The following is a 13830-nucleotide window of genomic DNA, read 5'->3' on the forward strand; positions in this document are numbered from 1 at the left end:
ACTTTATGTTCTTTGTTGTGTATGTCTGTTTTCCACGTCTGGTCTTTGTATTTACTCTTTGTATTAAAGTACTACTCTATTTAAGAATCAGGCAATAGGTGGCACTTCATAATTTGGTCTTTTTTGCCTCAGATATATTCAATACATCTGAAACAACTGAAAACCTATTCAAATTTTTCCTGAAGCATTTTTGACATAGATATTTTTTTGACTGCTTATAAGGAAAAAGTGTGGGCAAATTTTCCCACCATTTCTTCCACAGTGCATTTCAACTAAAAATGGCAAATTTTACACTATGATGGTTATTTTTAAAGGTAACTAATATAAATACATAGTTTATTCAATAAAATCTCTGGGTTTTTTCCCTTCATGTGCCCAATTCTAAGATGGAGAAGTACTTTTAAGTGTTCATTGGTATTTCGATGTGCTTTCAGTGCTTTTTTTCTTATTATCCCTGCATCTATATTTTATTGCTCAAATTGACAAGTTTACAAATGTTGACAAAAACAAGTTCAAATATTTATTTTGTTATCATCAACAAATATATATATATGTCGACACTTTAAATAAGAACAGAGTCAATTACATAAACAATTGCCATCAACATTCTCAAATGAAAGTTAACAATTCATATATGAAGTGTCTAAATTGGTTTAAAAAAAATCTCACAATCTCACATACTTGTATATAAATAATCTTCGCTAGAACATATAAACAATGTGTGATTATGATCAATTATCAATTCTGGATAAACCATGATAAAAGAGTCAATTTGATTTGTTTTTCAATAAAATTTACGGTAAAAAAAATACGGGATGGTTTTTGTATATTATAAATTCTTGAAATTTGTTTTAACACGGAGTTGCATCGTGTATCATAATTTGAACTTTGACATTTCATCGTAACTTAGTCAGACATGATTTTAAAAAGACAAAAAAAATGCCAAAATTAATGAAATCAGAAATAAAAGAAAACATAACAGGCAAATCCGGATTCGGAAAACATAATTATGTTCACTAAAATTTCATTACAGAATTAAAAAAATGTTCTCCATAACACTTCAATACTGTTAAACAAAAAAAATTACTCTTTAAACTATAGATTAACAGAACAATATTTGTTCCAACGACAAAATTGCTAATACAAAAACTAAAATGATGGTGAGAAATGCCCAACCATCAAGACATGTAACCAGACCTTTCGTCCATTTACTCACAATCCAAATGGGGAACTTGCCAAATGAGCCTTCATCTCAAATCTAATCATTGTCTCTTTCCGCTATTTTTCTGTTCTTTTTCTTCCTCTCGTTTTTTCACATTTTTACAATAGGAAATGATATTTTCATAAACAACGAAGGTGATACAGCAGGCTGGAGTGACACGTAAAATATTCGGGACAAGTCCTTTGTAAAATGCTCGCCATCCTTCATACCTGGAAAAACCAAAATCGCTGGAATAACCTGATTATAATTTGGTCAACAAAGTCAAAAGTACAACTATCAACAACACAAAAACACTGTGTTAGCAACAGAAGGCAGTCACATAGCCAGATGCTAATTGTGCTTAAATACTACTGGAAAAATTGTTAGCAAGGAAAATATAAATACATTGAGACATTAGACTATTGTCGCTAACATAGAAAAGCTTGATACAGTGAAACCAGTCCTAACAAAACCTCTTTTGAACAGTAGAATTTGTTTGGTTCATCTTACCCAGGTTCAAATTATATACAGTACTTCTCTGTCTAAGAATCAGGCAAAATGTATAAAAGATTTTTCACATGAAGAAAAAAAAAATGCAGCGATTTTATTGCATAATCAAGATATCTGTACCTAATGTCCTGAAGAAATTACTGTCAAAGTATTTGTTAAGTTTGCCTTTTTAAGATATTGAAAGGTCAAATTTAGTTGAAATGTATTAAGGAAATTGGTGGAAAAATATTCCTACACATTTATCCTATATAAGCAGTAAAAATATCAAAGAAACAGATACCTCAGGATAAATTTATCTTGCTTTTCAATTGTTTTCCAGATGTACTGAATATGTTTGAGGTAAAAAAGATCAAATTGAAAAAAATGATGTCCCCGTCATTGCCTGATTCTTACACAGAATGGTACTTAAAACTTACAAAAGGGGCCTTTAAAAAGTGTGTGGTTTACACGTTTATGGTTTATTCAGAGTTCAGATTAAGAAGGTCCTACTGTATATGCAATACACAACATTTCAAATGGTGACAAAAACTGACACAATTGAAGGTTTTATAGAACTAAGATTTAAAATTGTTATTTCAACATGTTAACCCAATATCTTAATTTAGATAAGAATTTAGTTTTCCATCACAATAGCTAAAAATATGAATAATACCTTGCAAAATGCATTTTTTTTGGCACTATATACTATAATTCTGATATTGAGATCATTTAAGAGAATGACAAGGTTTCACCATCATTTGTCATTTGTAAAGTGAAATCTGTCTAAATTTAACCTCTTTAATTTGGTTTGGTTTAGACAGGCATTCAGTTAACAAAGGTTCGAAATACATTTAAATTGATATAAAGGGATGTTTAAAGTGTCTGGTTTAGACAGGTATTTGGAATACTCAGGGTTGGATTTAGACAGGTTTCACTGTATACTAGAGAGCTTCGAAGGCTTATATTCTCATAATTAGCAGATATGAAATTAATTTGCATTGAATCATTGAGAGCATAACATACAGAACTCACAAATCAAGTACATGTACAAGTATCTAAACACATCAAATGTATAACAACAAAGAAATAAATAAAAAAGGTACAGATCTAAATAAAGCAACAAATGGTAGAAACCTGGATGATTCAATAATTACTGCAATTTCAAATGAACTGGTACCCCTTTCCATACAAATCTAGGTAAACTTTTTTTCTCATTCAAATACCTTGCTACTCTACTCTAAGTACAATTCTACCATAAATTATACTAATTCGTCCTTCTTTATTACCGGTACTACTGAACACCCAAGTGATCTTTCAGATAAATGCTATGAAAAGCCGACAATAATGACCTTAACTCCAAATATGACCTATACAACCTATATAATATGTTTAAGTCTCCTTTTAGTATTGTTACATATCAGTGGTAACAATGTAATTGGTCAACACTGTTCATTTATTTGCAGACATATTGGTATAATGCGGGGCAGACAGCTATTTTAATCACACAGAAGACTACAAAAAATCTAATATTTGTCAAGATCAAATGAAATTTTAAGCCTAACTCTTGTTGAATCAAGCTTCAAAATAGCACCCTTTCAATATCATTGAATATAAAATAAATAAGTTGTTTTGAACTGTCTTAACATGGTAAGTCCCCAACTTTTCTTGAAACGTCTTTTTCCCATTGTGTAAAGAGTACCAATGGAGACTACACAATAAAACACAGTTGATTAGACTAGCTAAAGTCTAACTACTAGATTTGTTTCTATAATGATAGGTGGGGAAAACAATAAATAACATCAACAATACAAAATTTACATAAGCATAAAATAATGCCTAAAAGATTGTGTATGGTTCATAGGTTCACAGAAGACAATTTGAGCATTATAGTGTAAACTAAACTTTGAACAAATCAGAAGTTTGTCTCAGTAAATAATTACTGGAAAGTCTTTTAACGCAAAGAGATTGGTCCCCATGCATACAAACTATTTCCAAAGAACTGATTGACTCCTACCAAAAGAGTGCAAAATTCAATATATAACTGTTTATTGTATGACAATTTGACAAAAAGCCTACCCATGAACTCCTTTCTGAAAAAGAGATCTCAGGAACAAAAGTAACCCAATTTTTCACAATACCCAAAGGTAATTGAATAACATTGGTTTGTAAAGAGCTGAGGTAGAAACAGTGAACAGTTGAGTAATTCTCTGTATCCATTTGCTATCAACCCTTGCTCTATTATTAAGTAGTAGTCTTTGTAAGAATCATGCAAATTCTATAATATGTGATACACCCCAAAAAGGGCTACACATTTTTGTTTTTGCTATTAAGTTGCTTAATAGGTCTATATTTTGAAATGAATAATTATTCATTCCATTCTGTCTGCTCTTTGGTGATAATCCATATAGAAAATCCAACAATTTTTATGGTATTTTAGTGTCATTTGCATAGTTGTCTCCCTTTATATTGAATTCTATAGTGCATTCCTTATAATTCACATCCCCTATGAACAGGGGTTTTATGAAAAGCCACATGTTAATATTTGCTTACATTTTAAACAAAGTATCAAAAATAAAAATATGTAGGCTTTCCAACTACGAATCACATTTTGCATGATTCTTATCTGGAGTGCTACTTAAAAACAAGTTTGCTCATAAGTACCTAAATTGTACACATAAAGAGTAAGATACTAAACAATTCGATTTAATTCACAATAAAACACCTATACATGTACAGTACCATAATATTCATATATAAAAATCCATGCATACTTAGTAAAAAAAATGTTTTTAACTTTCAGAAAATAATTTTTTTTTCATCTTATAAAACATATGAACATAACACACTGAAACTGTCACCTGGAATGTACAAGATAAAACTTCAACTTTTTGCACTAAATTTCACCCTCCAATGGATATATCTAGGATTTCATACCTTGTATTAATGAGCCATCTAGAAGGATTGTCTTTGACAAGTTTTTAGAAGCAAAATTGCATGCATGTTCACATATATCGGTACATGAAATATAACATCATTGATATATGCATTAAATTACAATTGTAATTGAGCATGAAAATATTCAGGATGTTTTTTCTCAACAGCTTCTTTTTGTCAGAACTGTTAAATTTTACAGGACCGAGAAAATGTGCATTTCAAGGAACATGGGAGTTGACTATTATGACATGAGTGTTTTGGTCCACCTGTAGCTACAATGTATCATATCACTTAAGGAGGTAGACCTAGGGTAAGAGACATAACTCCTGAAATCAGTGATATGTTTGTACCATATTTAATTTCACCAAAGCCTATCAAGCTTTCATTTGAAACAGAATGAAATAAATCCAAGTTACTTTGATGCTTACATGAGATTGATGTCAAATGCTGAATACAAAACGTTCAAATGATTTGTAAGAGTTGTTTCCCTCACCCTAGTTCTACCTCCTTAAGTCATTCAGACAGGATAATATGCATTGCTCCAGTAGATAGGTGAAAATGTTGGACCATACCATGTGTAAAAGTAAAGGGAGGCAAAGTACCTTTATCACAAGGCAATGATTACCTTACTATTCAATACACCTTCCAACCTTTTATTTTTTAACATGGGTTAATCCAAGATTCAGGCATCAATTTCACAAAAAGTCCTATGTGTGAAATTGATAGTAAAATATGACATAACAATGCTATTTTAGGTTGTAATGTCATTACTTACGATCAAGTTTACATTTAAGACTTTCTGTGAAATCAATGCCACTGGAGAAAAACACATCATTCCGTCTAAATGACTGTTGTAATGCATTGGCTGCAGGTAAAAACAAAACTCTCATGGTCAACTCACATCATATTAATTAATGCTCTCTGCTTCCATAAAATTATTACGCTGCTTACTATTTAAACTAAAACTTAACTAGTAAACTTCATCTTCTTAATTTCATGTACACATGATGAGACAACAGATTTTCAATATAATTTACATTACAAACAATACAATAGTACTGGTAACTAAATGATCTTTAAAATACAAATTAAGACGGTAGACCTTTGATGAAGGAAATAACTCTTAAAATCAGTGATATGTTTGTATCATTTTCAATTTCACCAAAGCCTCTCAAGCTTTCATTTGAAACAGAAAGAAATCAGTCCAAGTTACTTTGATGCTTACATCGAGACTGATGTAAAATACTGACAACAAAAGTTCCAATGATTTGTATGAGTTATGTCCCTTACCCTAAGTCTCCCTCCTTAAGCCAGATGACTAGAATTACTAAATATCATGTTTAAATTAGTGACAAAATATTGCAATGGGTAAAAAATTAACAAATTTTATTATTATCATTAAAAATTTTAATGTGAAACAATTATAAATGTGTACCAAATACCGATACACTACACCTCATGAGAATTTTACAAAATGCACTAGCCCACGGTGAATAATGTTTCGGTTATTATGGGCTTTAGACTAGCTACTGGATAGCAAGTAGCCATTTTTTTAAATATTAAGTGAACCAGCATGTGTCATTATAGTTCACAGGATAAGCAAGCTTCAAAGTAAAATAGGGTAAAAACCACAAGACCTGGGGTGTATGAACACAATATTCAAATGAATTCTTCTAAGAACACTCTGAACAATAACATTGCTTAATATCTATGAAAAATAAATATACATGCATCTTCAAAAATATATTATAGCTGTTTACAAAATGTGCCAACTTAAAACTCCTGAAAAGTTGACAACCAAAAAAATTTTATCACAGTATAACAGACCCAAGAATCATCTGTCTTTGGTGCATCGTAAGTGGACAAATATGTTTCCTGAAGAGTTTGTGATATTCAGTCTTTACCAATAAGGCATTGTCTCTCCTACAACTTCTTTTGCTATTTCCTGTTTTGAAACTAATGTTTTACATGAGGTCAATCATCTTTGCCCCAATTTTCCACCTGGTCACGTTTTTTGTGTAAGTTTGTAACTTTCTCCATTATAAGAAACACAATCATAATGTTTGGAGTCACATGCCACATGTAAACACCACAGCCTTTGTAGAATCCAGCCAAACCTTCGTACCTGAGGTAAATAAGATGGCATGATGCCAAGCACACAACATATATATAATGTGAAATATATATTGATACAACACAACATTCCATATTTTCACCTTCATACTCATTTCATGATAGCAGTAATTCTATAGCAACTTTTTTAAATGATTTTAGAAACATTTAGGTTGGTGGCTCTAAAGGTTCATCAGACAATAGCAATGATTGGTAAAACAGATCATAGTAATGGTATATCAATTCCTTCAAAGTAAACGGCATTTGATAAGAACTTTGCTATTTCATGGTATTCTTGGTTTAATAAAACCTCAAATTTAAACTTCCTCAAATGTGAATTTCTGAGTCTATGCTCCAATCTAAAAATTCAAACCTCTGCCAACAAACTAAAACTTGAAGAAGAGGAATACTGATACCCACAAATTTAGGTACTGTCACCTTAATTTGAGAAATAAGAATATGTCCAAAAATTACTTGAACAGAGAAGCATTAAGGCAAGGATAATTTGAGCTTTGAGACTGAAAACAGTCTTGAAATTTGAAAATTTAATAAGAAAACTGAAAGAATGCCCTTAAAATTTTGAATTTCAAAATATAAATTGGAAAGTCCCTTTTCAATGCTTTCCAACAACTTTTGACATATCTTAATGGCATTTTCTAAAGCTTCAAAATTTAGCAAAAATTAAAGAAAATACACCTAAATGAAACAGCAGCTTAACACCATCTTATACTACTTTACCAGACAGTTGCAAATGTCCAATGTATCTTTAAAATTATAAGGAATATATGTAATATCTGGGATAATTCAATTTCTCCAGATCCACTTTTCAATTGGACTGATGAATACATATCCTTATAGACAGCTGACTTCCTAATCCTAGTAGATTTTTGGGTTCAAATGAGGTTCAGTTAGGGTAACATAAATATGATTTGATCAATTAAACTTTTATTTACCACACAAAATGTAAATCTTTTTTAATCTTGCTCTTGTAAAATATTTCTTTTATATGTTTCACAAAAAAGTGCTAAAAAAGGCAAAAAGAAAAAAACTCTGATTTCTAAGTATTTTGAAATATCCCTAATGAGCCCCTTTAAATACCTTTTTTAAGTAAATTTTGTCTTTAACTGGGATATTTTGTACAGTTTGCTTATTTGAATCTTAAATAACAATATACAATTATACCAAGTTTTCTTTTTTTTTATTATTATTTTCATGTTCAAACAAAAAGTACTTCTCATTATAATATAATCTGACAAAAAGACAGCATGACAATATTTTTTTTTTAACTCTACATGGTAAATTTAGTAAGATCTAAAGAATTTGCCACTTCTACATTTGTCTTTTTAATATTTATTTGTGAACATATCAGACAAATTATAAGTAACTATAACACATGAAAACTTGTTTTTATTTCAAAAATATGATGTACTTATAAATTTTAGTATCTTTGATCAAAACATACAAGATACATATATACATATGTGCATACATGTATGTCACCATTTTCATAAGCTCTTGTAAGATTCGAACACTTATAGCAAGTTGTACTTAAAATCAAATGAATTGGTAGTAATTGCATTTTTTATGTGTTGACAATTTGTAGTTAGGCCATGCAAAATGACAGTTGGTTTCTACAAACCACTGGCCATCTCAAATCACGTCATTTCTTAGGAATTCATATGTGGAATATCAAAAGTACTTTTCAAAAAGCTTCAAAACATTAAGAAGTGTATGGTCTTCAAAAATTACTATCAATGATAGGGAAATGTCTTTGAACTTACCTCATATGACCAAAACTGTAAAATACTTATTCATATTTTTTACAGGGTGTGGGAGAGTGCCAAAATGAAACATTAGAAAATCTAAGCAACTTTAAAGATGAAAGAATTTAAAAGAAAATTCTACGACAAAACTTGATTAAGAGAGGCCAATAAATGTTATTTTAATTACCTCCAAATTTGACGTAAAACATCCATCACACCCCCATATTGACGATGTTGGTCCTGAAGACGAGATCTCACAACTTGATAAGGATATGTTGATACTGCAGCAAATATTTTAGACAAGGCTGCAAATGTTAAATATTCAACAGTGCCCTAAAAAACAAGAGAAGGAAACATAAAGCAAAAGATGAAAGGGAAGAGATATGGTGAAATGCAACAAATGCACAATGGTATTACCCCTATAAAAACAGTAAATACTAAAAGGACTTCAGTAAGTGTAAACACATCTTGTGTAAGCACTGAAAGGCCTCAACAACAAAAGTAATTAATTCCATGATAACATAACAATGACACTATCAAAATAAGTGCAGCAGACAACTTGGAAATAGTGGACAAAAATCCTTAATCAACAAAATTATATTAAGGCAATGAAAAATTACCAAAAACATGCTTCATTCATAAATTATTTCTTGAAAATTTTTTGAAAGGACTTTTTGCTGATAGTATTAAGGAAAGAAATTTCCAATTGCAATGTAGCAGTATTTCTTCAAAACAATTATTCATGATATATTGTATATTTCTACTGAGCATAGATAGTAAATGATCAATCTTGCATCAGAAACTTTTGAGTAATGATCCAGAAATCGATACAGGAACCATTTTTGTGAATCCAAATCAATTTCTCAAACAGAAGTCAAAAATGGAGTCATGAAAGCTTGAAATTTTGGTTTTAATCTAACACAGTTCAATCTGCAGTGTGACACCACTTTATACTTGCTAAAATATCCTGTGATAAAGACTATTTATTACCTATAGATATGACATGTCATTTGTTTATATAATTAAGTAGCAGTCTTTCTAAAAGTCAGACAGAAGGTGGTTCATGCATGTCCAAAACCCACTGAATACAGTTTTATTTCTTGTTCAGAGACAGTTACTGATCACATAACCAGTCATAGTTTTTCATTTGGTTGTTGTACTTTTGAGATAAAAATTATACAGATTGTACATGAAATTTCCACTTGGCAAGAGTTATCGTTCTTGATTTGGCTTCATTTGGTTGTGTTTAGTAGTAGATGAATGTATGGTTTTCTAAAAAATACAGATTTGAATGCAGAAATGATTATTGTTATGTGAAAATATAGCAAATGTAGACTGAAAAAGCATCGTTTGTTCGGTGGGTTTTCTTAACCATGAATCACTTTACCATTTGCAGTGTCTGAATTTTATATGGACTGGTACTTAATGAATCACAAATGCAATCTTCTGTAAAAATCCTGATACAATTCAGAACACAAGAATCAGGATCATGACGAAGTGGAATCATTATAACCCTTACTGAAAACCATGAATTTTCTGCTTTAGAGCAACCCTATATTTTGAAAAAACTGGATTAAAGAGATTAAATCAAATCAAAATGATATGCATAGCATAAAACAATTCTAAATACCAAAAGACTTCCTAAAAACAAGACATTATTTTACGAAGCTAACAAAAAGGCGGAAATTGACGAAAATCAGAAGTAAAAATAAAAAAAAAGAGAAACGAAAAGGTAAAATTCAGATTTGAAAAGGCAGAATTCTGTTTTGAAGCAGAAGAAAATACTCTGAAAAACTGTTGTCTTAACTGAGGAAATTACTGCAGTCAGACATCTTGTGAGATACGATAAGTCAAACATGGTATTTTCTTTACGTGATGTAATAAACAGTCCTTTATAAGACAGCTGAATATTCATGACCTGACAGAACATTTTAGTATGACTTTGTTGGTCAAAGTGCCTGATAACTTGTTTGCAAGTTTCAGCAGATCCATATCAGTGTTAAAAACTTACTAATCTGTAGTCAATAGGTCTATTTAGGTATGTGTTATATAAAGTCTTCATCTCTTCGTAGGCCATGAACTGGAAAGCCCCATGAGAAATTCCAAACAGACCTGGTACAAAGCCCTATAAAATAAATCAAAAGGTCTTGCATTATTACACTATTTCAAGAATAGGAGAAACTGAATCTAACACAGTGTGCAATTGATTATCATCCAATCTCTCAATAGTTAAACCTTAACTTTCTCACCAAGGGTAGAAAATTCAAGTTTAAGTGCCTTTATGAAGAAACTGCTAGCATTTACAACATATTAAGAATCAATACATAACAATTTTTATACATTAGATCATGCTACATACATGTACAATACCTACTTTTTTTTTCAAATAAAATCAGTTTTTAGTATACATGTAAATGTATGTATTGATCTTCAACTTCAGTCATGCCCTAAACGATACTAGAATTTTCATGGCAAAAAATGAATATATAGTTTGACTGGCATATAGTTGAGCTTATTTTCAAGTTTTGTACTGTTTAGATAATTTATCTCATAGCTTCTCTTCTAACTATTTTTTCAAGTTTCTAATACCCAGACCTGGCGAAATCATTTTTCAACCTGTCAGACATTTGGTCAGGCAACCTAACAAAATCTGCTGGACTGAACAATTATCTGGCAGACCGAAATTAATTTTCTGATCCAATTTAAATTTGCCTTGATTCGGACACCATCTTTAAACCGGAAGTTCCGGTTGAGGCTTGTCTAATTAAAAAAAAAACGTACTAAACATCTGGTCCAGAAATCACACAAATTTTCACCAACTGGCGGCTAAAAGTACCGGTCATGTCCAATGGTGCGACGAATTTCGCCATGACTGAATAACCCTTCTATGGCCCAGGATTCTAATGTCATTTTATATGACATCAATTTTTTATAATATTTTTATAATATTTAGTCATGATTTTACAACAATACCAACATACAAAGCAAAAATGAGCATAATCCAGAGATTTTCCTACTATTATGCAAACAGAAAAATAGCATAAAAATGAGTCAAAAACGGATATGACAAATATCTAGTTGCTGAATGCTGGAAGACAAATTTGATACAGAAAAGTTGAGACAAGATTTAGTACATTATATAATCTCTTTTTTAATCATGTATGAATCTTGAGACAATGTTTCATGTCACTGCTGGAATTTGGGAAACTTTGGGAGCATATTTTTCTTTAGGAATGTGGCCAAAAATTTTAACCTCAAATAAGAACTTGAAATTCACTGCAATCTTATGTCAATATACAGACAAAATATTGGATTTGAAAGAAATCATGTCTGAAAATGTACCCTATAAAGCCCTCTTATTCCTTCGTGCTTGTAAATTTTCAGCAGTCCATCGATCATTCCTTTGTAGTGCACACTCCCACTACAACTTTTGCTCTCGTACTGCAGGCACATTCTTGTTTTGGTCACCCAAATTGGATTTGTTAACAGCAATGTGAATAATCCTGAAAATAAGATATAATAAGACCATAACTTTCATTCCTCTTTTTAAAAATCTTTTAAATATGACTGAATCCTACTGATGTCAATACAAACTAGAAATACTGTGAGCATGCTTACTAAGATAATATTACCACTGTATCAAGTAGAAATAAAATATGTAAAGCACTTAAGTTGGATATCCCCTCTTGCAGTTTTTTTACATAAATGGTTTTCCTTCATGTATGTCTTTCTATAAAAGTTTCATCAAAATCCATTAAGTGGTTGATTAAAAGTTGCCCATACTAATATCAATTAGTTTTTACTGTCAATCAAGAGAAACACATAAAAACTGAAAAATTTCAATTGCATTTAGAAGTATATGAAGTACACTGTAGATAGTGCTCCTTTTGAAACTTGAAATCAACAAAACGGAAAAAGACTGTTGTCATACCTGCTTCAGATGCAGCTAACATATGCTTAGCAGGACCTAAAGATTTCTGAGTATTACCATCTTGCATCCATGTTTTAAATGTGTTATAACTGAAAATATCAAAAAGAAGTACTTACTGGCTAATACATACAGTAGAAAGAAGTGAACTTATAACCAAAATAATATGTTATGCAGAGTGCAGCTTGAAACACTATACAGCATAAGAATGTGACCAGAATCAAAGTGGCCCTTTTTTGGCTCCTAATTCCTAAACAGTAAAGCTTGTAAGTCTTTTTATGGTGTATTAAAATAAAAAAAGTGTTTTTCATGCCAAGGTTTATCAAGTGAACAGAATTACTATACATTTATTTTTGTAATCCAGGTTTGCAACTCTTCTTCTTTTATATATTTTCACTGTTAAATGTATTATAAACATCTTCCATTAATTTGTGAACAACATTCCATAATGAAATCACTTCTTAGGGGCATCATTTTTGTATTTTTTTCTATACCGTTAAAATAAACGAAAATAAATCCCTCACAAAAAAAAAAAAAAAATGGTTAGCAGTGATTACACTTAAGCATTTAAGATTCTTGTAATAAGAATTAATATTCTTACAAGAAAAAGTAAAGACCCCATGAGAGACCAGCTCCCCATACATTTGGGGTCACTCCTTGATACAATCCAACTAATCCCTGTGTCTGTCGTATACTTCTGAAAGCATCAGCAATTCCTTTATATTGAGGTCGACCTACAGTGGCAGCTCCAACAACTTGGCCAGCAGTTCCTTCACTAACTGAAATGCCATGTTTAAAGAAAATTTACACCAAGCTCAATACATTTCAATGCAGGGATTCAAATTAGTGTAACAACTGGTGACATTATAGAAGGACCATTGCTAAATTTCAAGTAATATAAAAATATCCCAGCAGCTATAAACTAAAAGAGAAAAACAGACATATATGCCAAGTATACATTTCAATGTTTATTTAGAGTTAGACAGTATTACATCATCACTGCGACATCAGTCTGGTCACATTTTAAACTGATAAACTTTGTCCATGAAGCCCTCTAACACAATAAAACATACCAGCCTGTAAATTATATCTGAAACAATACCTTGAAATCTTATTTTAACTAGATCCAATGGATGTAAAACTAGAGTGGCCACAACCCCACCGGAGACACCAGCTACCATGTGGCTCAAGTGATCCCATTGAACACTTCTTGGTCTTATCAACTTTCCTCGGCTACCGTCCATTTTGTTTATTATTATTATTACTACAAAGTTCTATGAGTATATCTCCAGTCTCAACCGGTCCTCTATTCATTTTTGTGCAGAGAAAAAACAAAAACGTTTCTGTTTACGTGACCATGATCGGTCAACAAGAGGTAAAGGTCATACTGACATTGGAAAAAA

At 31.1% G+C, this 13830-nt stretch overlaps 1 protein-coding gene across 2 annotated transcripts; it reads right to left on the reverse strand.

Annotated features, from left to right (window-relative positions):
- Nucleotides 1-507: 507 nt before the first annotated feature.
- LOC148598120 (solute carrier family 25 member 32-like) lies at nucleotides 508-13824 on the reverse strand. Of its 2 annotated transcripts, none has more exons than XM_088560448.1 (7): nucleotides 13530-13824; nucleotides 13029-13206; nucleotides 12431-12519; nucleotides 11842-12002; nucleotides 10511-10624; nucleotides 8687-8832; nucleotides 508-6749 (listed from the first exon to the last, which is right to left on the reverse strand). In XM_088560448.1, exons 1-7 carry the CDS (start codon nucleotides 13669-13671, stop codon nucleotides 6599-6601), a joined length of 981 nt encoding a protein of 326 aa, XP_088416574.1. In that variant the 5' UTR covers nucleotides 13672-13824; the 3' UTR covers nucleotides 508-6598. The 2 variants fall into 2 exon arrangements, with proteins under 2 accessions (XP_088416574.1, XP_088416572.1); XM_088560446.1 differs by having other exon boundaries at nucleotides 508-1431; nucleotides 13530-13823.
- Nucleotides 13825-13830: the final 6 nt, after the last annotated feature.

Source organism: Perna viridis, chromosome 14, assembly GCF_037379345.1.
Source record: "Perna viridis isolate PV_CMFRI_1.1 ecotype Kerala chromosome 14, ASM3737934v1, whole genome shotgun sequence".
Lineage (NCBI taxonomy): Eukaryota > Metazoa > Mollusca > Bivalvia > Mytilida > Mytilidae > Perna > Perna viridis.